This window comes from Zosterops lateralis, assembly GCF_965231275.1.
Source record: "Zosterops lateralis genome assembly, chromosome: 6".
Taxonomy (NCBI): Eukaryota; Metazoa; Chordata; class Aves; order Passeriformes; family Zosteropidae; genus Zosterops; species Zosterops lateralis.
In genome coordinates, this window is record NC_139761.1 from 39,139,258 (window position 1) to 39,167,176 (window position 27,919).

General features: G+C 46.5%; 1 protein-coding gene across 1 annotated transcript; it reads right to left on the reverse strand.

The window, feature by feature from the left end:
* Positions 1 to 1,261: 1,261 nt before the first annotated feature.
* Positions 1,262 to 27,850, reverse strand: ARHGAP1 (Rho GTPase activating protein 1). Its single transcript, XM_083863332.1, has 13 exons — positions 27,798 to 27,850; positions 22,671 to 22,854; positions 21,791 to 21,883; positions 11,334 to 11,421; positions 10,969 to 11,100; positions 10,398 to 10,484; positions 9,723 to 9,821; positions 8,910 to 9,017; positions 6,886 to 6,962; positions 6,431 to 6,508; positions 5,745 to 5,873; positions 5,489 to 5,592; positions 1,262 to 5,061 (listed from the first exon to the last, which is right to left on the reverse strand). Exons 2-13 carry the CDS (start codon positions 22,807 to 22,809, stop codon positions 4,882 to 4,884), a joined length of 1,314 nt encoding a protein of 437 aa, XP_083719458.1. The 5' UTR covers positions 22,810 to 22,854; positions 27,798 to 27,850; the 3' UTR covers positions 1,262 to 4,881.
* Between the last annotated feature and the right edge of the window lie 69 nt (positions 27,851 to 27,919).

Sequence of the window (27,919 nt, forward strand, 5' to 3'; positions counted from 1 at the left end):
CGGGCTTACTACAGGGCTTTCACCATTGACACCATGTCACCAGTAAGACAAGGGATTGGAAAAACCATCAGCAACTAAGTGAGAAAGTGATGGGAGAAAGTGATCTGTGAAACAATCACAGAACTATGATTAATCACCTAAGTCACAAACAATTAAATACTATTGCCTTGTGAGCCTACTGTATGTATTTATAAAAAATGTTCTCAGAACAGTGTCCATAAAGCCAGGGGGCAGCTACTCATGAGAGCATGTCCAGTTGTAATGGTGTTCACACTGTCTTCAGTACTGCCCATGGCTGCACATAACATAGGTCCTGCCAATACCAGCTCCCTGTCAGGGACAGATGCACCCTGCTCTCCAGCTCCTCTGAGCTGATGTTGCTACAGCACAATGCCAGGCAGGTCACTGTGACAAAGCCCAGAGTCAGGACCAGCTGCTACACTGAGAGGAGGTTTGAGATCTCACTGTATAGTTGGCATGTTAACCACGCTGACCCCATTATGGGGGCAATGTCAACATGCAGAAGGGAAACTGGCAACACTGGGAAGGTGCGGAATGTGGGAACATTACCTGGACACTTTATGAACAGTAAAAAATGACAAGCAGCACAAAGTTTAGACATGCAAGTGTCAAGATCAGCATTAACACATCACCCTGACACATCATTGCTGACATCCCAGCAGTCAGGCTACTGCCCAGTGGTTTGAGCTCCAGCGTTCTTCATTCTAACTCCTAATTCTTGCATCCTAGCCAAAAACCTTACTGATGTAACAGGCAAATGGCAGTCTTTAGGAAAAGCTAGTGAACTGAATATGTATCAAGGGGAGTGTGGTGGTCCTAACCAGACAGGCTACTGTTCATCAGTTTAGCAATCCACATACATTGAAATGAGAAGGTGCAGGTTTCTGTTGCGCGTATCACCTGGCCACAGGATAAACTTAGCCAGCTAATCCTAAGGTGGCTCCCACTTGGCACTCTTGGCAATCCTAGGCAGACTCCTCATCATGACAGGAAGATGGTAATGTGGAAGAACAGCTCTCTTCAGGAAAGAGCCAAATCTATACTACTTCATTTTTGTTTTAACTCTGTTTCCAGCCCAAGACTCCTGCAAACGAATATTTCTTCACAGTTACTCACATAGGAGGTATCTCATACTTTCTTTCCTCCCTTGCAGCATGGTTGTGGTTGGCAGCATAGACAGCCTTACTTGTTTCTTGCAGACATGCCACTGCTGCTGCCACTTGACAGACATACATGGATCTGAGATTACATTTTAATTTTTATTGAAATACAAAAAGTGCAAACTGTGAAACACAAGATTGGTGCAGATTAAAAGAAAATAAACAGTGTGAACCGTGAAAACCCAGGCCTGCACCTGATGAACATGAACAAGGAAGATGGCAGGGAATGCCAACAACAAAAGCAAAGCCGAAATTTTTGCACAGGAGCCCCTGTGCATAAAAAAGGAAACTGGCCGTCGGCTCTCTCATGTTAGCACAGAAGGCATCTGGATGGCCCCAGACCCCCTGCACCACCCAAAAGCTCTGATGTCAGTTCATGGGTTGGGCCAGGGAGTGATCAGAGGCCATTAAGACAGCAGGAGGCTTAGCAGAGGGGAATGTTCTAGGTGCTAAAAGCAGGAGGTTGATGCAGAACAAGTACCCCCACAGGAAGAAATGGCTAATAGCTAACCTGAAAGGTAGGCCAGGGAAGAGACCCTTGGGCAGCTCTATAGCAAGGAGAAAACTGACACAGACCAGCACCTTAATTGTATACCACCCCTGACCTAAACAAGGCAGAGAAACCCAGCCCAGTCAGCACCCTGCCCATGTGAAGAGGGAATTTAACACCCTGGCCTTGGCAGGTGCAGGCTCTGGTGACCACCCACCTGACACAGGCTGCAGGCAGGCCCAGGCCAGTTCCTTGCTAAGATCACAGGAGGAATATTTCAATACAAGGCATTCAGCAGAACAGACTGCAAAAGCAACCCTGGTTACTGTGCCTGCTCCAGGGCCCTCAGCAGCTCCAGCACAAGGAGCAGCAGAGGAAAGAGGTTATTTACAGTGGGTCCCTTCCAGGACTTTCAAGCGCTTTCCCGCCATGAGCAGTAGCAGTTCCCTGAACACTCTCCAAATCTGCTCCCTGCAGGCACTGAACTGGAGCAGGTTTTTATCCCTGCCTGCAGGGGATGAACCAGCCTCTATTTTGCTAAAAAAGGAAACGTCATTTCAAGAATTTACTAAAAAAAACCAAAAAAACCCCCAACTAAATCCCCCCCAAAAAAATCCTAAAATAAACCACCAAACTCCAGCCAGAACTCAGACATTTTCAGTATTCCCCACTTCCCCCTGGACAGGAGCTACTCCAGCACTGCTCCTCTGGCTACTGGGCAGGGAACAGTCCTTGCTGCTCTGCAAGGCCAGAACATGCCACCTTCTCCAGAGAGTGCACAGGGCCAGGCCTCATGCACCCAGGCACTTGGATTCTGGGTTGCTGAGCTTGGACGTTTGTGCCAGAAGTTAGCTGGGCTTGCCTTTCCTCTAGAGAGATGAAGGTGAAGCCAGTGTAAGCTGCAGATACAGGCAGAGCACCAAGTCTCCTTCTCCCCCTACCAAACCCTCCACAGACTAGGATGCCTGCAGGGAAAGAGGGGCTGCACTGGGCTCCCTCAGCCTCCTCAGCCTTGCCCCTAAACACTGGGGCAAGTACACCACTCTCCACACTAGTCCATCCCAGATTACTCCTCCACAGCATATCACACCTGCTAACTCATTCTAGAAGAGATCACAGATGAATTAGGAGTAGATTATCTCTCCCTCCAAAACATTTTCTTAGTTACTGCTGTGAATTGTTCAGGATGAAACAATTCACATCCTGGTCAAACAGGGAAGGCTCCTACTCCTGGAAGACAGAGACTTGAAAAAGTCAGCAGCCTGGTAGCCTCCATAGGGCAAAGTCTCCCAGTATCTAGAAAGGATCAGATCCAGCCCTATCTTTAGAACATCTCTTGCTCCAGTCTTAGTAATACTCACTTTCTTGTTCACTGTTCACCCCCACATGTTGGTGTGCCTCCTCCAAGCCAGCTGGCTGGACCTGTGCTGCCTTGCAGAGCTGCCTGCGTTTGCACCCTTCCCCATTCCAGAGTTCAGCAAAAAGAGCAATCTTCTTAATTCCTGCAGCAGATGCCACTTAGATTACACCAGGGGCACCGACCCTTGGTCAGTGTTTAAAGGTAGGCTTAAGTACTCTGAAAAAGCAAATTCTACTTAGCATCCAGTAGCTTTAAAAAAAAACAGTTCTGCTTGGTCCAAAAGATTTGTCCCTGAGGCCAGATGCACCAGGGAGGTCTGGCCCAGGCACACAGGGCACAAGATACAAAGATAAATCACAACAGTGAAGTAAGGCTAAAAGCTCCCTCCTAAAACCCTGACAGGCCCAGGCTGAAGAGAAGGATCTCTTTTAGCTCAGGTAATGGGAATGAGGCAACCCAACCCCAACAGAGATGCTGTAACAGCACTGCAGCAGCTCCAGGGAGGTGCCAGGACCACCCCACTCTGAGCCTGCCTTGCAGAGAACACGATCTCTCCAGCTGTGCCCAGGGCATACAGGATGCATCTGACCAGATGGTAGGGTGGAAGGTATGAACACAGGAGGAGACACAGCAAAGGCCCTTGGCATGGAATAGCTGTTCCCTCACAACTTTGGCACATGAGTGCTCAGCACCTGGGCAGAAGAAATTTGTAATCCAGGCCTGGTGCACTCCATGGTGAGGGTTAGCCCCAGTCCCCAGACCTTCCCTCAAGGCCATGCTCTTTGTTACACTGTGCTGGGGAAACTTGTGCTCAAAAAGACAACTAACTAACTAGTCAAGGCAGTCTGTGCCAGTCAGCACAGATACATATGCCAGAAGAGGAGGCATTGTGCTGCTGCCAGGACAGATGGTGATCCTCATGGTGTTCAGCATCTCAGTGCCACCAGGGCACTTACTCCTGCCATTCAGACTCACCAGCTGTCAAAGGGTCACAGCTGGCCCACATGCACAGCCAGGCCAGGCATGAACCTTCCCAGCGAGGCTGGAAGTGCTGCTGGAGGAACAAACACACCTGAGCTGGATAACTACAGGAGGCAAGTCACCCACTACAGTCCAGCAAACACTGAATTAGTACCTGGAGTGGGTGACCCCAGAGGGACTGGGCTTTGGGCTAAACTCACCTTCATTGTTCTGGAGTCTGACAGGTAACACAGCAACAACATTGCTGTCAGCCTGTCCTGCACCTGCCTGCCAAACGCACGGGGTCTAGAGCGGTGTTTGCAGGTGTAGGACATGCTGCTGCCTGAAGCACAAGGGCTGCTACTCCCTTCCCTGCTTTAGCTGCCCCTGGGGAAAGGCAAGATGCATGTTCAGTGCTGAGAAATGGCACTCACAGTAGGAATGTCTCCATCACAAAACCCAGCAAGCCCACCCTAGCCCAGACAGCCCAGCTGAGGCAAGGAGGGGTGAGCTGGGGCTATTGAGAGCTTGAACAAAAATATCTGTGCTGAGGAAGGGACCAGGAGGGCAGAAAAACTGCACATAAGGGAAGGAGGAAAGGAAGGCAGGTCATCTGATAGGGCAGAAGACTGGTGATGAGCCCTGGAGGAGCTGCGCAGGTGGGTTAGGACTCCAGTCTCAGCAGCTGGGAGACCAGCTCCCCTGCTCATTCAGAGCTGCAGGCCTCTTGCTCACTTACTTGCACATTTTCACCATCATCTCCACAGCCCTCACTCTGCTCATCACCCAGAAGATCAATGGTCCCTTTGTACTGGAGACAGTTTGGTAACAGCTCCAAGACAAAGAAAGGGGAAGGTGGACACAGTGTGCAGGTGTGGGCTGGCCTGGATTCAGGCCTCCGCAGCCTCAAACAGCTCCTTCTGATGGTCCAGCAGGAATTTGGTAAAGGTATTGATGGGATTGATGGCTTTCAGAGTGATGGCTACATCTTTGGCCCAGAGGAGATTTGGGCCAAACACAACTGCCAGGTTGGTGTTTGTCATCTTGTTTCTGTCACTGTGAGCAGAGACCTATGTGGGAAGGAAAGAGACCATTGTGAATCCCACAGAACAGTACAGCAGCTGCCCTCTACCCTCCCCAAAGCCAGAGCTGACAAACTCACAGAGAAAATGAGAACAGAAAAGCTACCCAGGCCATATCATAACAACAGGACCAAAAGCACAGTCAGATAAATATCTCTAGGAGTCCACATCACCACTCATGATCTTCCTTCTTGCTTGAATGGCCTTGCAGTGGCTTTCTTGGCAGCAGGATGTACCATAAAGCAGATCTGAGACCTCTCTTCGACTCAGCTACTTTGTACTTTTACTTCCATCCTGGGGAGCTTTCAGCCTCCCTGGTACAGACCACACAGCCTGTATACCTGCATCTTTTAGTCTGAAGGCCAGCTTGCACCTCTCAGCATTGTGACAAGCAAATGCTTAGGCCAGCACTCACCTGCACCAGAAAGGCTGTCAGTAAACGGAGCACTTGGTAGTTTTCTTCTGGCAAATCCTGGAGTGTTTTGCGAACAACATCAACACGTTTCTCCTCCTCCACACCTAAAAATCAAGTGAGATGGGACAATCCTCAGCACCCATCCTGACAAAGGCCCTGTTAGCAGTCACAAGGTATCCCGTACCTGTCCCCACCAAGACATCTTTGACCTCAGACAGTGCAATATTCAGGGAGCAGCACACTTGTTACAACTCACTCTGGAAGCTGACAACATGGCTGTAGAGGCCAAAAGTGAGGAGGGGCTCAGGTAGCTCCCTCAAGAAGGTCTTGAGAATGACAGCAGGGAGGTGGATATCTTCATACTCCTGGAAATCTACAGGCACACCTGAGAAAGTAGAGCAGAGACTCAGTGCTCACTGGCCAAAGTAGCACCTCCTCCAGAGAAAGGACTGGACGTGATGGTCAGAGCACAAAATTAAGGAAGGGGTATTTTAAAGAACACAGAATCCTAAAGAACCACATCTTCTAGCAGAGTAGAAAAATATCTTCCAAAATCATATACAAAGCAGTGCTGAATCCAGCACTACATCTTTAGAAGTAATCAAATGAAAATTTGAATCAAATTACTAAGTTTCATCCTGGTCATCTTAAATCCCTTCAGTATAACCAGAGTAAGATGGTATATCCCACTCCAAGAAACAGGGAAACTTTCAGGAATAAAAAGGGTAGTAAGGGGAATTTGAGTGGGAAGGAATATGCTTTCCACATAGCCAAAGTACCAGATACTTCTCCCTTGCAACTCAAGTCATATCCCAAGAGGAGACTTTACCTACAGACCTATCAGAGAAGGAGAGGATCCGTGACAGACTAGTTCCAACACAGTTGCAGTTAGATGGTAGTTATTAGGGAATGAGAGGGCCTCTGATGTGTTCGGGCACTTACCCATATTGTATTTTTGCTGGACCTCTCTGACAACCTGTGTATTTGCTGATCTCCGGAAAATCCCCTCTGTATCAAGAGCTGTGAAGTGACAGCAGATGGAGAAGAAAAAAATCAGCCATGTGAGAGTCTCTAACAATGCTGGCCTTGAAAATTATAAATCCATGCTGTGGGGCATTCAGACAGGCATCAACAAGTCCCTTTTTTAGAGTACAACAATTCTTTCTGCTTCCACTATCAGACAAAGGAAACAAGGAGTATCTGGCTACTTTATATAAGTGGGAACATGGACTCCTAAAAGAAGGAGGTCTCTTAAGCCCTCCACAATCTCACTTGAAGGTTAACTCACCTAGTTCTGGCTTTACACCTTATTCTGTTCTTTATCTTACCAGTCTTGATGGAAGCTTAGACAGAACAGAGGTCACTGATATGGGACTGCAGCTTCCCCAAACACTTACCATGCTCCAGCAAGTGAGCAGTGGTGTCTCTGACCACCAGAGGAATGGGAGACTGATCAGGGCTCTTCTCCCTGAGACTGCAGCAAGAAAAAACAGGTTACACATGACTGGTACACAGGACTGCTCCTACCCTACATGCAGCCTCCAACTCTTGAATTTGCCCACACAAGCTGTACTACATATGATCTTGCTATCCCCATCCCTGGTTCAGACATTATTCCAGCCTTCTATCCTCTTCACCCATCACATTACATCATTCACTGGAGCAACTGAGCTCATTACTAGACCATAGGAACGTTTTTTTGTCTTCTGTAAAAATGTCAGCCTGTATATGCCAGGGCAAAGGGTTTCCCAGAAGGCAAGGATGCTAGTTATGAATCAGGTGAAAAGGGTTATGCTTCCTTTTTCCTTTCCTCAAGGAGCAAGGGCTAGAAAGAAGCTGACACAAATGAGAAAAAAAATGTTGGCCACCACATTCCTGTGACAGAAGATTTAACAGCAAAATGGCTGTCAGGGAAAACCTTGTGATACCAAGGTGCTCACTGCCACCCTCACATTCAATTGTCCAGACCACTCAATAGCTGGGAGCTGTTCACTCCTCCCAGGCTGCTGACAAGCTCAGGCACCCAGCACCAGGGCAAACACCATCTGGAAATGTTGCATTGAAGCTGGGGAATGTGTTCCCAGACTGTCTCAGAGGATGTGTCTAGCTGGCTCCTCCTCATTCCCCGGGGAGGCAAAACCACACTCAGAGTTAAAAATACCTTCAACACTTACTCAGTATCACCAGCCCTTGCCAGTATCTGTGTTTGCCTTTGTCACTGTGCAGGAATGGGGAGTGGGATTCACTACAAGGGTGAATAGAGGTCCCTTTAAAATAGAAATTATGATTTGGAAAACAACTAAGAAACAAATCTGCAGCACCGCTCAAAGTAGCATAGTCCTAAAGAGATCCCTGTCAGCCTCCTACAGACTTCTTTTGCTTAAAAGGAAGTTTCTAGTGCCATAAAGCTGTCCCCACGGCCCTTATTTTGCTTCTCCCTTAGTGACCCTACGTTGCAAAAACAATCTAACCCAGGGATCAAGAGGTGGAACTGAACTGAGTTAGTCAGAATCTGGACATGAGCACAGAGTTCCTCAGAAAAATGATTAAAGTTTCAAAGGAAATCTGAACTGCAACAAATTTTGCAGACATTTTCTGCTGTTGTTCAATAATGTTGGGGGCTAGCTTTGCTCCTTTTTATTCTGAAGAATTTTTTCCCCATAAGTTACCCAAGGAAACTAAGCATTGGCTACTTAAGAGTACTTGACCAAAACAAAGAGGTGGCCAGAGCTCTGAGGGAGTCTGGGGAAGGAAAAGGACAGAGCTTGAGGCAGCTGGGCACTCTGTTTTTTCGGCGTTCGAGGAGAGAACGGCTGGGTTGGTGCTTGCTGCTAGAAAAGTTCACTGTGGCCAAAGGGGTCCAGTCCTGGGAAATCTAACATCATCTGCTCGCCCTGGAATTCTGAGCTCCTTTGCCGCCCTGCTGGAGCTGGGCCAGCCATCGGCTTCTTCGGTGCTGCTCCTCTTGCTACAGTGTGACCCTGCACCTCCCCCTGTCCCCCTGCCGGGACACCCTGCCATCACAGCCACCAGCCCGGGACTTTCCTCCGTTCCAGCTTGGGTGTTCTGAGAATTCCTGCAGGAGCACCGAGACCAGAACTCCCCTTGGTTTTTGTAAAGCAAAGCCCTCAAGGTTCTTAGTATTGTTTTGTTATTAATGCTGTAGTTGCTGTTTTTGTTTGCTTTGTTATACATACTAGTAAATAACTGCTATTTCTATCCCCAAATCTTTCCCTAAAAGCCTCTAACTGCAAATTTATAATTGGAAAAAGGGAGGGGAGTGGTTTACATTCTCCATTCCAAGGGAAGCTCCAGCTTTCCCTGGCAGATACCTGTCTTCCCAAACTGGGACAAATAATAAATAGAGTGACCTCATATCAAGCAAGTCAGGGCAAAAGCAACACAATCCAGAAATACTCACTGCTGTAGGGAGACTCCAAACTGTTGGTTTGGCAGCGGTGGGCGTGGGGGTGTTGGCTTCTGGGGCACTTGCGAAGGTTTCTGCAGGGATCTCAGGTATTCATCATACCTGCAGCAAAAAATAGACTGGTAAAAAGTCACTCCATCTCCCAGAAACTGCATGAACTCAGCACTGCACACCCACTGATAACAGCACCAGACTGGTATGGTCGATTATACCTATGCAAAACCACTGCAGGCAACTCAAGAGTACAAGAACAAACATCTGCTTGCCAGAAAAAAAGCAGGGAGAAAAGAAGTTATTTATCTGTAATCAAGAGTTGGAGTAGCTGAGTAACAGCGTGGGCAGGAGGCCAGGACAGCACTGCTTGTGATGAGACAGATGCATATGTGGGTGTGGGACAGGGAAGCAATCTGGTAGGACTGAGATTATGACAACTTTGGGAAGCCCCAAAGACAAGCTGAGCAGTGCAGAATGAGCTAAGCAGGTGCTCAGACAACAGCAGATGCCCACCATGAACTCCAGGTCAGTGTTAAGGTCAGTGTTTTGCAGAAAGTCCCCAGGGGGTGAGTGGGAGATGCAGGATTGGTGCTCCACTGGGGGAGGATTTTTAACTCAAAGACAGAACTGGGGACTGTGGCCAAGGACACAGAGGAAGGACTATAGAGAGAAACCAGTCTTGAAGACAATTTGTCATCACACTCTGCAAAACCACTGCCTGAGTGGAACAATCTCTTCCTTCTCTTGTGACTCTTTACAAAAAGGCCCCTCTCACACAGCCCTAAGCAAGGGGGAGACAGGCAGTATTCTCACTTCAGCACTTGGCTTGGGATTCCCAACTGTTCCAGCTTCACATACTCTTCCAGCTCACTAAGGTAATTCACATAAAAAATCTTCCGTCCAAATTTAAAGCTGAAAAACAAGAGAAAGGTAGATAGATATGTGAGGAATTGGGAAATCCAGTAACAGAACTGACTTTTTACAGTAAAGGAGAGCAGGGGGCTGCAAGAAACATCAGTGGGGCTAAAGGTAGGAATGGCTGAGCAGCAGAGATGTCACCTACATCGCTCTCCCACTCTATCTATTTTACCAGGAGATGCAAAGACTTTCCAAGGACCCCTAGCAGCAGCAGGCTCCCTCAAATGCTGGATTTCTCCTTCCTATGTTCAGCAGTAGGGTTGAGAAGATTTTACTCCCAATTATTTCATAGTTATTATTTCAGTATCATAATAAATCAAATATTTGATTTGCACAGTGTGCAACTTTTTACTTCTACTTGGCAGAGAGAAAAGGAGTAGCACAGAGCTGCAAACTCTGTAGGTACCTAAAGAGGTATTTCTGGTGAATGAGTATTTCTGAGCTCAGAAATGGGAGGAGATAGAAAAAGGTGAGAGATTCCAGGATAGGCTTCTGCCCCTCTGAGAATGCCCCATTGTACCCCTGCAGTGTGAGCATGCAGGAGAGCCTCCAACAGTGCTTCCTTCCTACCTGATCAGAGGCTTGAAGAGTATCAGTAGGGTCTTGATGAACATGGTTGGGTGAACAATATACAAGGCTTTGATGTTCTTCTTGTACCTATCAAGAGAAGCCAAATAATGACAAGCTGCACTTTATGTAGAGGAACCAACCTTTCCACAAGATTAAGGCACCCTGGTTGCTTCATCCCTTTTGAACTGAGCCTCACCATGCCCCAGCATCCATGGCCTCTGCTCTCCCATGCCCTGTAGCTGTGTCAGGCTACTCGGCAGCCTAAGGGCATGCTACCCTATACTCCAAAATTCATCTAAAAGCAGTGAGCAGCCTCCCCAGGAACCTACAGTTACATCATGGGGCTGACACAGGTTTGCTGCTTGCCTGTTGGCTTAAAGGATGTGACTACACAGAAGGAGCTGTTTATCCTATGATTCAATCTGCATTAAACAACAATCCACCACCTTAAGCAGGAGAATAAGTGACAGTAAATTATGATCAGCAAGCTACCCAAGGGCCCTGGGGAAGATCCTCTGTGTTAGGCTACAGAACAGCACATAACATCCTTGCTTGCTGCAGCTTTACTCACTTGCGATCAAATTCCCTGTAGGCATCCCGCAACCAGCTCAAGGATGGCTTGTTCTCACTGGTCAGGCCATGGTGCAGGTACACCAGAGTGTAATCACTTTCCACATACTGGTCCAGTGTGAATTTCAGGTACCTGTGAAGAAAGAACTGATGAACTCACTTTGTGCTCTGCTATAGAGAGGCTCTTCCTCCCTTTGGGACTCTTTGTGTGTGCCATAACAGAGGATTTGCATCTCCAGAAATGGAAATAAGCGCTCAGGAGGACATGTCCAGCTAAAGAAGTTACTGCAGATGGATCTGTCCCCAGGAATCCAGCAGCTGAGAATTAGATCAGATTTAACAGCAGCCTACAAAGACTCTGCTTACCCCAGCAGTTTCACGTGATCTAGTTGATGACTTGGGGGCATCCGGCAGGCACTGAACAAAATGACTTTTCTTCCATATTTGTCATCACCTGCAGATAAAATGCCAGAGATTACAGGGAGTTAAGGACTTCATTGTGGTCTTGGCAGCAAGAGGTAAAGAAAGAATGAGAAACCACCATAACAAGGCACAGTTGCCAGCAAAGCTAAATCTGATTTTCAGCAGTCATCATGGGCCTAGTGTGGAAGCAGAAACCTGAACACCAATGGCCAGGCAAGTCAACAGTGAGAATGAAGAACAGATTCCCTGCTCCAGCCCTGAAAGGAGAGGAAGGACTAGAAGCCAGGATGCCTCAGGACACATAGGGATGGAGGCAAGTACAGAGCAGAGTGCTCAGAGCATTCATTCTGCAAAGCTGGCCCTGGGCACTGCTCCTGACGCACAGGTGTCCAGGGAGGCACAGGGAAAACTGCCCCTTACTGGCACAATAGCTCCTTCCACTCTGCACACAGTCCCAGACTAACTTCTAATAGTCTGGGTCATCCATTTCTTGCTTCACCTGAAGCTTAGTCCTGCACACAGAACACAGGCCATTTCGTACCCTGGAAACCAAGAAATTCCTAGAAAAAGAGCAGTTCCAGTCGCATCCCAAAGATGAGAAACAAGCATCATCCTAAGTCTCTTCTACAGATGGACCAAACAGGGCTGCTGGATTCTCCAGGGTTGTAGAATAAGGTCTTCACTGCTTCCTAGATTTTCCATCCACAGAGAGATTTTTCCGGCCCGAGACAGAAGGAGCTGCAAAGTGCAGCGCAACAAAGCATTCTTTGTAAAAGCCATGCAGAACACAGTCCCCATCACACTGGAGCCAAAAACCCATAAAGCACCATAATGTCATGGAGGACACTCCCAGCCACCACTTGAGGCTTCAGTGACAACAAGCCAAGTTTTCCCCAAAGCCAAGTCTTCAACTGCCAGTGGACTTCTGCCAGCAGAGATCTCAGCCCCATGAGCAAAGCCCAAGCAGACACACGTGGCCAAGCTTAGCAGACATGCTGGGGAATAGAGAGATTTGGATAAGTAAGAACCAGGTCACAAATCCTGCAGATATGCAGAGTTTGAGGGAAAGTCTGATTCTCTCCCAGAAACAACACCCAATCCATTTCCACAAAGATGACTTCTTTTTAGCAGCAGTGGAGATGAAATAGTTCCTTTAGTATGAAGGGTGAAAGTCTTCCCACCTTTTTAGCTACTCACTCTGCTCTGAAACCTGTTTTCTTGTCAGGCAGAGTGCAACAGTGAATGGGGCTTTTGAGGTTATACTCAACAATACCCTCCTTACTCCCATATGGTAAACCATCTCCACAGAACACAGCAAAGAAAAGCAGCAAGGATCACTACTTATGTAGGACAGAGCTGCAATACATCATTCCTCTTGAAATAAATCCTTTTCCCAGCACAGATTTACAATATTCATGCAGTCATTTTCTCACCTTTGCACAGGCTCTGGCCTTCAACTACCACTTGGCAACACTTGCCATGCAGCAACTGAGGTCTCGAAATAGCAAACCTGTTATTTCTGGGAACATTGCCTGTTAATACCAGATGACCACTTGGTGCTGCAAATGGCAGGCAGAGAACCCATACACACGAGCCATGACATTAAGGTGCCACCCTTTTGCCCCCTTATTGCCAGAACAGATTCTCTCGCTACTTGTTTATTTTTATTTTCACTTGCAAGTCCCATTTTCAAATCACTCACCAGACAACACAGAATTTACTGATGTGCACAAGCCAGAAATTCTACCAAATTCTACCAAAGCTAAGGACACTGCAGCAGCACTAGGTACGGAGCAGGACAGGGCGGCATGGGCCATCACACTGACATACACATGCGGAGGTACAGGGCAGTCAGGGAGGATGCACGACCTGGAATGCAGGACTAGGGAGAGAGTGATGCAAGGCTCATCTGGAACAACCAGTTACAGTCACAGTCAGGCCACAAGACCAACATCACATCGCATATCCCATGGTAGCCCACTCTCTGCCTAGCCCAGAGTTTCTTGGTAGCTTGCTATGAGCTTTAGGGCCAGGTCTAATGTAACTGAGTTGTCTAAAAGAGTAAGAGCAGGTTACAAAGTCCTGGGTAAAGAACATGGCATATTGTGACCCTTCCCCATTGGTCTTGAGCAACTGGTAAGTCTCTATCTGAAAAACAAAGGGTCCTGCCTGTATAAAGCACCAAGAAGATGCAGCATTTGCGAATCTGTTGAGTTTTATAGTGATGAAAGAGAACAGTCAGAAAGACAATAGATCCTTGCAAATCATACATAGCTCTACGCTAAATTCAGACCAGGTGATACCTTCAGTTAACTGAGAGGCTGCATTTCACACCAGAGTGGATGGTTTGAGGGCCAGATGCAGACTTCAAGTTTAATCAAGGCTGGCCTTTGTGGTGCACAGTACAGCACCATGTTCGTGCCATGTTGTGGGTGGCCACACTCGGCTCAGGCTTCTGGGCACTGATTATCAGACCTGACAAGACACAGTTTGGGAACAACATACCTTAAATAGCTTTCTCTGAAATGACATAAAAGCCTACAGCAAGGCCTATACAAAGTCTACAATCTTGTTCCTTATATAGCCTTGGTGAAAACGTCTGGGATTGCTGGTAAAGAATAAACAGACAATCCATGACTCTGCCAAAGGGAAGATGGCATGTATCCCCTGGATGATTTCCAGGGCCAAATACATCAAAAGATAATCTACAGTGCCCTGGATGACTGAAAAAGGAGTGGCCTGCTTTGCCTTCCAAATCAGAATGAAATTATGCATGAGACTTACAAAGGAACCAGCATGCCCCTTTCTGAGTTCTGGGTTTTGCTCCAGTCTCATCACAGTGAGCTCAGCCTGCCAACACAGAAACTTCCAAAACCATCAACCACCAATCTTGTTTCTACCTGACATATTTGATCAGTCTCCTTGCTCCAGACATGACAAAATCAAAAATTCAGCATCAAAGTTGAACAATCAGTTGCTCCAATTTATAAACAAGAACCAAAAGCTCATTCCATGCATTCTTGTTGGAGGAAACTACCTTCAGGTGGCCCCTCTGCCTCCTACAGAACAGATTCTTATCAGGTTTGATCTTTCCCAGATGCTCCATCCCTTGCACTATTTGTTTTCCTGTTTACAGTATTAATCCTATGTATCTAGGTTTTCACCCCTTGTTTGCAATTGCAAATAGCTGAAGTTTCCACTGAACACAACTATAGACCATGAAGTAATCATTTGGCTTCTCAGGCTGCTTCCTACCTCTCCCAGATGAGGAATGCTCAATAGTTAACAACAAACCAATAACCAATTCTATACCATCAGTAGTCACAGAGTGCCCAACTTTGTAAGTTCATACATAAAAAATATTTTCAATGTACACTGGAATTAAACTACCTCCCTGAAGGATGTGACTCAGATTATTTTGCTTTTAACAACGAAGAGCGAGACAGTAGCCAGTAGGTAAAGCCTCTCCAGTCAAGACAGCTGCTCATCTAAAGAGATATGAACTTGTAGCACCGATGGACATAAGCCCCTGAACATTGTTATAGCACTTTTAAGGCCTGAACTGCATTCTTCCTTCCACTCTAAAAGCAGCATTTCCAGGGCATTTCTAAGACAAGGAGCAAGGAAAATCACTGCTGTGTTTCCAAGCCATGAGTGCAAGGCCAAACTTCTAAAAGGGCTGAAATTGAAATACTGAGGCAAATGTTTCAGACTGAAACCTACAGCAATAGGAATACATCACAGCAGAAATTCACATCAAGATGGCAATAATGTCCCAAGACAGGGCATTAAATGAATCTGCACTGCCAACATGGAAAATACATCCTCGGCATGCAAATCCTGTTATTAATAATTTCTAAGGAAATAGAAATACATCCATCAGATACCCTGAAACATATCCTTTAGCATTTATGTCATGATCTGAGGCAGCCTAACTGCAGTCTAGAGACTGCTCATTCCTACCTTCATGAGGTCACCTCAGTTAAGTGCCCACCTTGCTGAAAGATTCAAATGGGGATATCCCAGTACTTTGATACTGAGAGAATGCTGATGGATAAAACTTGCCACCAAAAGGCAGTGTTACTGCTAAAACAGCCAAGTTAACAGAGTTCAGGGTCAAGGAAAGGGCAGCACTACAGAACACTGGAACATTACTACACAAGTTTCACAAAGCTTAGTATGTTTAATCAGAGCCACTGTCAGTAAAAAAAATGATCAAGTGCAATTTCATTTCAATTAGCTGCACTAAGCTTATGGCACAGCTGGGAAATGTTTAAGTATAGTAGATTTTAGTTGCCTATTGAATTCCAGAGTGTATTTAGCCCTGAAGGAAAAGAAGGTAAGGAGCTCAAAGCAGAACTATTTTAAAACATGATTTTGTCCACTTCAATATTCCCAATATCCAAACACTGCCAGAATCTGAAAGCCTTATGAAGTGAATATAGCTTTAACTGATACAAAAATATACTAGAGGGTAAGATAAAAGAATACAGAATGGGAGGATGTCTGAGAGCATAGAAAAAGGGGGAGAAGACTCCACATAATGAGGAAATGAGAATCAGCATTTCCATGATTTGTGTGAAGATCTTAGCAGTAAGAATTTCACACCAATAAAATTTTTCATGTACATTGAGAAGCATGAAAGCACCAGCAGCCAAATTATTGAGACTTAGGACTGAAGTCCGGAGAGTATTAACAAATGCTCAGCAAGCCCAAGGCAGTCAAGCACAGCTTTGGGCAAACAAGTTACCAGAACACAACATCTCTGCAGCCAAATGGAGAAGAGATAGAGAACAGTTTCTTTCAGATGGAGAATCCAGTTTAAGTGCCAGCTGCACGTGAGTGGAGCAGCAGATCATGTGAAAGAATAGGAAGCAATCCTAGAATGAATTTCCAAAGCACATATGATAACAGGATAAACTGGAGTTCAAACTGAACTGGTCCAAGCAGGCCACCACCATGACAGGACAGGAATAGGATTTACACTGAGACCCACGAGCCCCAAAGTGCCCGAAGTAAAGCCCACATGCCAAATTTGGCTCGGATGATTCTGCTGTGCCTGAGGCAGAGGTGCAGCCCTCAGACAACAATTTTGTGCAGCCTTTGGACTCCTGAAAAATTGCCAGTGCAGCCTAAGGCTGAGCAAAGTTTGGGCTCCCCTGAGACAGTCCAGCTACAGGCCATGGTCATGCTAAAGGAATACCATGATCTACAGAACCAAATGTTAGTGCCACAAAAAATCTACCTACCTGGTTGGGCCCCATCAAGTGCACCCTGGTCTGGAGGAACAGAAAAAAAGTTATAGCAAGCCAAGCTTGGCATCCTTTCCCAGAAAGTAATCATGAGGATAAAGTCTGAGAGCCTAGGCAGATTGCCAGTGGGATGCATTTAGCTGCTGTCTTGCAGCATTCAACCTCCTTCCATTTCATCTTTCCCCCATGCTCCTCTCCAAAGCAGCCTTATCTAACAATTACATGCAATAACAGCAACCCTTGACTCCCAAGTCTCTTTTTTGAATTTGCAACTAATTCTGTATAGTCAAATTTCTTGCCCATACTGTTACACTTCCTCTGCCACCAAAATGGCAACTGCTGTACTGCCACTTTTAAAAGGGTTAATTTCAATTAATTCTGAAGTCCTCTGAACAACTACAGAAGTGTACAGAGAATGGCATCATACCATATGAATAACACACCCCACACCCATAACTTTTTTTCATGATTAGTAGATTCTGAAAAAGAAAAAGTGAATTGCCAATTATAATTTAAAAAAAAAAAAAGGTTCCTCTAGTTTATGAAGACATTTATTATCCCACCCAGCCCCTTTTTCCATCACTCTCACAGCTATATAGTCAACAGACACAGAGGAGCCTTTGCAGAGCAGGGCTCTTGAGAGAAATTCTCCATTCTCTTAGCCTCCCTTAGAAACTTAAAATTACTTAAATACTCTCCCTTCCCTTGACCTTGCATATCAAAATATGGTGCACAAGCTGGGCTTGCTTTGGATGGACTCAACTCTACAGAGACAATTCATCATTTATTATCATACAATATATTCTTAAACAAACGAACAAACAAAACAGTTAAAAGCTGGAAACTACATCCAAACCCAGCAGAAATGCAGGCAGTCTGTATTAATGGAGCCAGTAACAATGTACCATGCCTGAAGGGAAAAGGACCCTGGTTACCCTTTATTAATGGGCCTTTGCTGAGTGTGTTAGCCACCAAAGACACCCTGCAACACACCTTCAACACAAGTTTCGTCTGCCACTTCTGCCTTTGCCTACCTAGAGAAACAACAGCTACTGGTGCTCCAAGATTGATTTTACCTCCCCACCAACATGTACAGCAAATCATCAGCACTACTTACAGCTTTGGAACCTGCAGCCACATTTGTTGGGTAGGTTTGGTACCAGATTCACCAATGAAAATAGATTTACTGCTGAAATTGCAGCTTCAATCCAGCAACACAAAAGAAGGTACACTCAAAGCTCTGCACACATATTGGCATCACAGCTTTTCTGCGAGGGCAGCCCCACAGATTGACAATTAATGGTGTGAGGCAGCAGACCTCCCACACAAACATGCTTTGAGCTCCAACAGTTTTGAAATCACTGGGCAGGGATTATGTAGCTGGAGTATATAGTGACAGCCACTTTCCTGACCACTGATACACTTTCTTCTACCCTCCATGGCAGTGAGAAATTCATATGCCAATATATATTAGGCCCCTGTTTTCTTATCCCAAAAGAAAGCAAGGCAGTTATTGGGTAAAATGAGAATCCTGATGAACCTCACCATAGTGTTGCATATTGACCACAAAGCAGAGACCAGTATTTCATACTGAGCAGCAGAAGGAGGAAGAAACACCTTGCCAGAGCTGACAAGAGCCCTGCTCTTCCCACACAGCCACAGGTTTCCAGTATGAACTGCCATCTCCAGAGACCTCCTTTAGACTATTATTAACTACCTGCCTTAGTTTTGCAATTTGGCCTGTGCTAAGATTCAAGGCCAAGACTATGTCACATCTAGTCTGCCTCAACCCCCAGGAAGATGGAAGCAGCACCTTTGCCATATAAGAACTGGCAGGAGAACACAGAAACTCTCAACATAACAGAAACTGGGATAGTTCCTTAACAGCCCTCAGCCAGGAGATTGTGTTTCCTCCAAAGGCTATGTGACGTGAGCAAGGAAAAAAACACACTTTGCAGAAGTGGATTGTGCAATGAAATCAAACCTCCTCTCTTTCAGCTTCTGGCTATGTGTAAAGAATTTCACTGCTACACTGCTCACAAAAAGAGCACTCAGAATCAAGAACAAAACCACACAGACACCTCTCCAGAGCCTGCATCAACACACACTTTAGGGCAGGTCTGAAAAGACCAGCAGAACATCAACATCTTCCTTCAGAAAAGCATCAAGTCCCAGAACTAAAAGGATGTTTCCTTAAACTAAAATACTGTAATTCTTAACAATACTCCAGTTCTGAGTACTCCCTCAGGACTGTGGCCTGGACGCCCTTTGCTGTCATCTTTGTGTAACACAGCATCACATGGGACAGAAGTAATATGCCTGCTCCTTTCCCATGGACAGCCTCTTCCTGCAAGATCTCAGTCCCCAGAAGAGACAGGAGCATAGGGCACAAAGCAGAGTTTCCATTAAATTGCTGCACTATTTTTAAGTGAAAAACAAAGCCCAAAAACTTATTTTCCCAACAAATTCTGCAAAATGTTTTTCAGTACTTTCCCCTCTTAGGTCAGATAGTCAGGCCTTTCAAATCAAGCATGTCTTGGATTGAATCAGAAATTAAGGTCAGCTAGAAAATGAGTGTGCTAACTTTTTGTCATCAAAACAGGGCTTTTATTAAGCTATTAACATCATGCACACATCCATCAAGAAGCAATTACTCTTCTGACCACACAGGATAACACTGGGATCATGGAGTTCAGCCCGAGGATGGGAACCATCCTTCTGCTGTTGTCTCAAAATAGCATCACCATCTCAGAACATATTTCAAGGCAGGCAGGAACAGAGTTAGCCACAAGCTTTCGTCTCTGAAGTGCAGAACAGGGAAGGACATGGGACAGAAAGCTAATGAATCAACAGAATGGAAAAATCTATCCTTGATCTGCTGCCATTTGCTAATATTTACAAGAGAACTAAGGTAATTTTGTTTCAGGCTCAGCACAGCCAGTGTTCATTGCACCTGGAGCTGCTGAAAAACACAATTTGTCAGCAGAGCCAGATCTGAACAGTTTCTTATTAATCCTCCAGTGAGATTTTTATTCTCCAGGCTACCTCTAAGCATTTTTCCAGACTTTCCCAAATTGTTTGCCTGCAACAACAATCCAGAGAACACTACCCTGTCTGATACTCTAAACAGTTAAAATTATCAATTACTGAACAAAAAAAAAATTAACAGCTTCACCTTGAAACCAAGATTACAGGACAGACCCCTTTGATCAACTTCATAAATTCTCCCTTCAGGAGATGAGAAACCAGCAAGTCTCAAACCTATATGGCAGCAAATCCTCTATCTGGAGCTGTGCTCCAAGGTCTCCCAGTGCCAAGAAAGGCAACACACCGCACGCCGTGTGTGGGACCATTGCATGCTTTCAGACACATCGGCTACCGGTGAAAACCGGCTAGCAGGAGCCAAGAACAGAAGCTCCTCTGAGCGCTTTCTGCACTATACAGAGACACTGCAGGGACACAGAGCTCACTGGGAATACAAATTTAAACCACAACGGGAAACAGTTCAGAATTCAGGCAGGGCTCCCAGTCAGCCACCATCCCACCCCGGAACCTTTTCAGGAAGCTGCCTAAGTCTTCATTTGCTACCCTAGACCGAGTCAAATGGCTACATTCCAAAAGCCACTGACACACACCTCCACTGGAGTGATAATCCATTCAAAAAGCTTGTCAAAGAAAATGTCATGTTACCTTGGAACAGAAATCCCACAGAAAGAGCGGTGTTTATGTCAGGAGGCAGCAGACAAAGTATATCCTTGGTCTGGGCTGACATTCCAGTCTTATCAATGTCTCTGATCTAAACTCTGTTAAGCACTTAGCCTGATGACTGTATCATTTAACTCACCCTTTCCCAGAGTCCTCAAACACCAGTTACCTCTGCCATTCGCATTCCAAATATTCTGGCTATTACCACTGAAATGGTGGAGTCCACCACAGCTGTCCCTTTCCGGTTTCAGCAGCAGAGACCAGGATGCAGACCTCTATAAACCACTGTCCTGAAACTCCAGCCCCATGCAAAAGAAGCTTGATAACACATTTGTAAATGAAAACGCTTCTAGGAAATCTATAAGGCATAATGGCCCAAATGTCAAACACCTGGCCAGTCAAACTGAGCAGGAGACAATAAACAACAAGGTTTTGAGTCTGCCATTATCATTTGTTCCACAGAAGATGGAACATGAGAGATCAGGAAAAAGAAAATCGATTTGAGAAAACCGCCCAGAAAAGAATGATATCAAAACAACTCTTACCAAAATAAGTGCCTGAGACTCTTTCAGTTGGGGTCAAACTCTGCTGCAGAACAACCCTGAATTGAGAGGACTCCAGCTTGTGCCTCTGCTTCCTTGAAAATTCACATGTGGAGCAGGGACCAAGGCACAGAGAGATGGCAGTAAGAGGGGTAGGAGGTGACAGCAGGAGGGGTAGGAGGTGGCTATAGTCAAGCAGGAAGTATGAATCAAGTCGCAACAAGTTGAAAAAGTGCTTTTTTTAAAAAAAAATAAGGAACACAAGACAAACTGGCCTTACCATTCACTCAGGCTCACCACAGCAACCTCGAGAATACCCCCCAAACTCTTTTTTATGGAGGTCCCAGCAGTATATCACCAAGGGTTAGTGTAAATAAAATAATATGGACAAGAGAACACAAAGAAAATCCAAATGCTTGTGACCCTGAATGAACAGGTCTTTCCTTGCAGTGGAACACAGGCCTATTATCCCTATTTCAGAGAGGATGGCAAGCTCTGGCCATTCAGATATGAGTGATGCCACCTACTGTGGATTACTCAGTCAGCTGAGGACCTTACAACCGTATTCTTAACTAGGTAATTTCTGTGGCATTATCAAGCAACAACCACTTTTGCGCTTGGGATGTAGTAAAGGGTCACATCTAAAACAATTCAGAAAAAGCAACTGAGTCCTGATAATAACATAATCAAGTCAGCAAAAGCCAAGAAGTAACCCAAGTTTAGCTGAAGTCAATGGAAAATTACACATATCACAAACATTCAAGAAGTTTGGTCTTCCTTCTGGGCCACTTCATTGCCCCTTGGGCTTGGCAAACAGCAGATGTCCCCAGAGTCCTAATAGAAATGCCCTTCCTCAGCCCAGCTGCAAAGTCATCAAAGGAGAAAACAGAAAGGTTCCCACCTGCTACTTCCACAATGTGGTGCCTGGCAATATCATAGTAGGGATCATCCCACTGCAGGTGAGTGACAGGCTCAGGGGAGCCTTTGGAGTCGTCTGCACAAAGTACAAGAAAAAAGCAATCAGAAGAAGGAATCTGGAGCACATTGGCAAGTACAAAGAGACAGAGGTATAAGAAAAAATACCACTTCTACATGGAAGGAACTAATTTATGCAACTGTACACCTCAAAAACCCACTTTTGAAATTCTTGGTGGACCAGAGCAGCAATGACTTCAGAAGAGTCCTGTCAGTCCTGTGAGATCCATATGCGTCCCTCAGAATGTACGTTCTCTCAAACAACTGTTCAGATATGTCACAAACATTCACAAAGACAAAATCCCAAGGACACCATCACAGGTTTTTTGGAAAGCCGGATCTTAACACAGTCCTTTGGATGGATGGTCATCCTGCACATGCTTGAGCTAATTTTCCTGACCTCTTTGTTCATAGTTCATAGCACAGGATTTCAGAGCAACATCTCAGGTCTACAGCCCCACCTCCCAGATGGAAGTTTGAGACCATTCCACTCCAGAAGGCCAAACTCTCCTGCAAGAGACCATAATGGAGGACACTCAAGGATTTACAGTACATCAATACTGTCAGCACCAAAATGTAGCCAGGCACAGGACTGAGAAGAGCATATTTACAGCAGCTGACTCTGTACTTTTTAGTGCTGTTCAATACTGAGGCTGATTCACTTGGGTGTGGTGCAAGTTTAATGAGTCTATAAAGCTTTTAAATGGAGCTGGGGCTCTCTGTATATGTAGATATGACCACAATGCTGCAGGACAAACAACTGCTTTTTGGCCAAAACCCAGATCCCAAACAAGCGGGATACTTACCTGATTTGGGAAAATCAGGGACTTCATCTTCTGGCCAGTTCTTATCATCTATGGAGGCCAGTCTGAGCTGGCTGAGGGACTGGCTGGTATCATCCGAGTTTGAGTCATCGTGAAGCTCCGAGTGTGAGTCTGTAGCCATGGTCCCCAAATACTGCAGTTTATTTTGCAGTGTCTAGAACAGGGACTGCAGAGGTTGTTAGGTGAGACACAGAGATTACAAATCGACCTCCCCACAGAGGTGCTTCCTCTTCTCACTGATTTCCCCCCAGTATTCCCTTATATTCACTTATCCAGAGATTGTTTCCCCTCCCCCTTAATACAAGCAGGGACTCCTCCTCCTCCTTGCCGGAGGCACAACATGTCAGATTCTTTCATGCCAGTTGCTATCAAAGGCCATCAAGAGCTGTACCAACCCTCTCAAGGAGTCTCTCTGCCTGACCACAGCTCTGGACAGAATAGTTTTTCTCTCCTGAAACAGAAGCAGCACCAGGACTCCGTGGAAGGCGACAGGCTGCACCAGCCCCAGCCTGATACACTCCCTGTATGGCTCTGAGCTCCCCCTCCCTCTGAACGGCTGGCACAAAGCCCGGCTGTTTCCACAGTCGGCCCAGTGCTGGAAGCTTTCCCAAGAATCACCCCCCCCTCCTTCTCCCCATAATGGAGAACCAGAGCTCTCAACAACACTGAAGTGGGTGCTTCAGTGTGCTGGGATCTGAACAGAGAAGTGAACAGCTCCTTAAAACAGGAATTTTTTAGGCTGAGCTAATAAAAAAGGGAGAACAATACACATACAATCCTCATCTCCTTTCAGCATCACCCAAGGTAAATTCTTTCTCCTACATAATAGCTAACAGCAAGGAATCATCTCTTTTACTTAAAGCCATACTGCCTGAATGAGTATTTTTCACTAAGCATGCCATAAGGAGAACAAAGAATTAAGAGGGTCCAAGAAACAGACAGCTCAGTGCAATTGCTGTTGCTTGCAAATATCTCTTAGTCTCATCTGAAGCAGAAGATACATTAAAGCTGGGACTGAGCTAGCACAGCATACAGGATCTTCTAAAGAGTACCAACTCTTAGGGACAATCCTTGGGAAGCAGCTGTTATCCTCTGAATTCAGTCTCCTGGAAGTAAGCAAGTAAACATTAAAAAGGACAACTGTGTAGATCTGGATTGCTCACACAGACCACATGGACAGTAATTCAGTGATCAGCAGGCGGAAAGCCAAGAGGAACTAGAAAAACAAAGTGACACCTTGCATCAGCCAGAGTCTCTAGAACACTGTTTCACAGAGATGACTTGTGCTTATTTTGCTTTATGAGGAGAGCAAAGGGTTCAAAGATGATGTGAGGAGGCACGACACCTTAGTGGGAAAAGTATATTCACAGTAAAGCTATTTCCCTTAGCAGAATGGAGAGGGGGCAATGATGTTTTGCATCTTCCATCCCCAGAGCTTGAATGTGTATATTCATCCAGAGAAAACAATGAAACAGCTACTCAGACTGAGCACAGAGGACAAAACCTGTGAGATTGAGCTCTGGAAGATGTCGCATCCATGCTCAGGTCTACACTTGCCACCAACCTTGGGGATACATTTTGAGAGCACAGGAAATTGTATATTCAGTGGTCTTCCTCTCCCTTTGGACCATTCCAAGCTTATTATTTACTTCCTGTCCTCCCTTATCTGCTACTCACCAGTTTGCAACCAGTTTTCACCTCTCTGGGGCTCCCAAAGGACTGGAAGCTATTGCTAATCAAATGCAATGTTTCCCAAAATACGAAAGAGCATGATATATACAGGCAGCAGGTCATCAAGACAGCACATCACACATGAAGAGTCCCACCACTGCAGCCACGCAAAGATCCAAGCAAAATTATTCCCTGCCCCCTGGTGAGGGCTGCCAGAGCTGCCTGACCTCCTCTGATCTCGACAGGGCAAGGAGCAAGAAATCAGGTTCCCTAGCACCGTGAGCTCATGCTGGAACCATGCAGCAGTGGAGCCAAGGGACAAGGACTCCCCACCCCTAGCAGCTGATCCGATTTCTATGGTAACAGCATGCACTGACTCCTATGACTCAGCGAGCTTAAAGCATTTCCCACAAGAGCTCAGCAGCCCCAAAAGCCAGTGCTCCATGCTGAGGAAGCATCCATGGCTCCCCAGGGCAGCTCTCAGGGACTTCCTGACCCTAGTGGGGACACACATTCGACTGCTGCCATCCACTGAGATGCCTTCCATGGGAGATTCTTGGGGATGTCCAGTTACAACCACTTCCCCAAAGCCGGGTTCTGAAATGCTTGGGGACCAAATCCAAATCCCCCCACAGAGAAGTGGTGATACTGCCATAGGGCCAGCAAGTCACCAAGTGTCCTCACTTGTCCCTACACAGATCACCACTTGGCTTCATGGTCAACTTGCAGCACTTGTCCAGAGACAGAAGAGCAGGTTCCTAGACAGCACTGGGGGATTTCCCCTGAGGCGTGAAACTAATCTTAGTGTGGCACCATGTGGAAGACGGAAGTTGTTAGCAGGACCCACACTGCAAAAAGAGCCCAGTGGATAGAGCTCTGGTCTCATCCCTTGGAAAAACAGACAAGGCTCTCCAGATACCTTCATGTGGTTTTCACAGCCACATTCCTTGGCTGTAGGTTACTGCTCCATGGTGTTAACAGAAGCAGGATCCAGAGCAGAAGACCTCTTAGATTTCAGGTGCTTCTTGTGAACCAGACTGTAGTACCCAGAGAGCCCCAGATGGGTTTGCAGAATTTTCTCCAGCCCGTTCCCATCATGCAAAAGGCAAAAGCATGGGGTCTCACATCACATACTCATACAGCAGTTTAGGACATGTAATCATCTAAATGCCTGGGAACTAGTAGGCTCTGAGGAGAGAACTGGAGTTAGGACGGAAGACACAAATTGAGGATCTTCATAGAAGGATACATATTTCACTTTCCAATAGTGCAGCTGGATGAGATGCTTCCCTGTGTACTCAAAAATGATCCCTAAAGCTCTGCCATTAAACAGAAACTCGGTATGTATCATGATGATATAGTTGTTAAAATGTGTAAAGTGTTTGTTAAAAACATTTCATATTTTCTAACAATAAAAGAGTATTTCAACAGATTTAACTCAGTTTAAAAATTGCACCTATTTTACATAAACGTCATTACAAGATGCAAGTGGTACATTCCATATAGCAAATAATAAGATAAGAAAAAATACATACCTAGATTTAAAAAACAAAAATTCTAGCCAAACATTTAAAAACTAAAGAATCACACATGGCAGCAGAAGCATTTACTTACTGCCAGGCTCTGAACAGACAGCTGTTATCTTTTTTTCCAAGTATTTAAGTATGTTTTTGCAACTACACTGCACCTGAACACTTGCTGAGTAATAAAAATTAACTTTCCTAGATAAGAGAGACATGTGATGGAGACCAGCATTTTCTGCTAAAGAGAACTCAGACCATTAAAATACAATTTTCACACAAATTCTGAGCTGAAGACTCCTTATCCAAGATTCAGAATTTACCCAGGGAAGACCATTCACTTATATCTAGAAAATCTTGGTAGCTGCTGTTCATGCAAACTATTTTTTTCTGCAATTTCCGTTTCACTACTTTTCTACCACTTATTTCTAAGCTACACCTGTTTGGTAGTTTCCTTTCCTGTTTTTCTTCCAGATGTACTATTAGTTCAGAAGTGAATTACACTTCAAAATATGTTCATGCATATATTACCACACCCTGGAGCTGTACGTACAATAAAGAGTTACGGAAGCAAAGCGGCCTCTTCTTCCATGCAAGATGAACAACCAAATGTCAAATGCAACACAGTCCCAGTTCTGGGATTATTTTTCTGACTCTGCTGCCATCCACACCTCCTCCCAGTTTTGGCTTATTTGCACAAATGTCTCTTTTTCTGTACACGTCAATCAAGACCCTGCAATTTGCTATAGTGCAACAAGCACATTTCAAGAAAAGGGAGCAGTTACTCAGCAGCTGACCTTCAGAGCACTCAGGTGCATGAATGAGTTCCAGAACCAAGACTCACCCAGAGAGCCCACCCCGTGTCTCCCCTCACACCAAGACTGATGACACCACTGAAAGCATCACTACCCTGAAAGAACCTAGAGGTCAAGGGCCAGACCTTGTCATGGCTCACCATGACCAGTAAACTCAGGACTGTCACACTATCGCTCAGGGAAGCTCTTTGGTTTATTCCAACAGCTTTTTAATTGAGCAGCCGTCCTTCCTCAGTCATCTGAATCCGTTTGCTGAAGGCCACCTGCATGCCCGCTGGAAATCCACTCCAGCGAGCAGCCAACCTCCCCTTACTCGTTCTCTGCAGAGTCTGAGGGCAAAAGTGCTGAATTCTCCAAGTGTTCTCTCGGGAGCTGCTGCACAAAGTTCAGAGGCTGCTCTCGGTGCCGTGCAGGACCCACCCGGACCCACCTGCGGGGGAGGCAGTGGGGCACACACAGCCCCGCACGGGCTGACCCCTCCTCTCCATCCCCATCACCCCTCCGCCAGACATCCCTTCTCTCCCACTCCCTTTCCACCCATCTCCTGTGAGGCCCCTGAGCGAACCTCAACATTGCTTACGAGACTCACTATTTGCTACTTACAAATAGTTAAAATTTGTATTTGCTATTTACACTGTTAAAACAAAGCTCCCCTAGAACACGCCAACTGCCTGAAGGCAGGACAAGTCCCAGGCCCTGCTGCTGGGCACGGGGGTCAACGGCAGCCCGCCCCACCGAGGTGGGGAGCAGCCAGAAGCAGGCCCGGCAGAGCCGCTCGGGCGGTACCGGCACCTCCGGCACGGATCGGCGGTGAGCAGCACACGGCGGGCTGCCGGGCCGGCTCTCCCCGCTCCGGTGCCCGCGGCGCTCCGCCAGCCGCGCTCTTCCCGCCGAGCCGCTCCCTCCCTCACACGGGGCGAGCCCGGCACCTCCCGGGCGGAGCGCTCGGGGCTCCGGGCCCAGCCCGGCCCGCTCAGCCTCAGCCCCGCCGCCGGGCCGCTCCCCCGCCCCAGCAGCACCGGGACAGGCCGGCGGGCCCCGCTGCTGCAGGCAGGGCCCGGCCGCGCTCCCGGAGCCCCGCGCCGCCCCGCCGGTCCCGGTACCTGCCGCCGCGGCCGCCCGCCCGTCACTGCCGGAAGCGCGGCCTCGCCGCTGGGGAGCCCGCCCCGCCCCGCCCCGCCCGCTCTGGGCCCGTCCGGGCGCGCCCGCCGCTCCCTCACAGCGT

Bases quoted from the DNA above. Each gene is read 5' to 3' on its own strand.
- ARHGAP1 (XM_083863332.1), bottom strand. From the start codon at position 22,809: ATGGCTACAGACTCACACTCGGAGCTTCACGATGACTCAAACTCGGAT. The intron at 11,101-11,333 runs GTAAGCAGAGTC...CTTTCTTCACAG, and splicing joins GATCACGTGAAACTGCTGGG to GTACCTGAAATTCACACTGG. The intron at 6,963-8,909 runs GTGAGTATTTCT...TTCTTGCTGCAG, and splicing joins TTTGGAGTCTCCCTACAGCA to TCTCAGGGAGAAGAGCCCTG.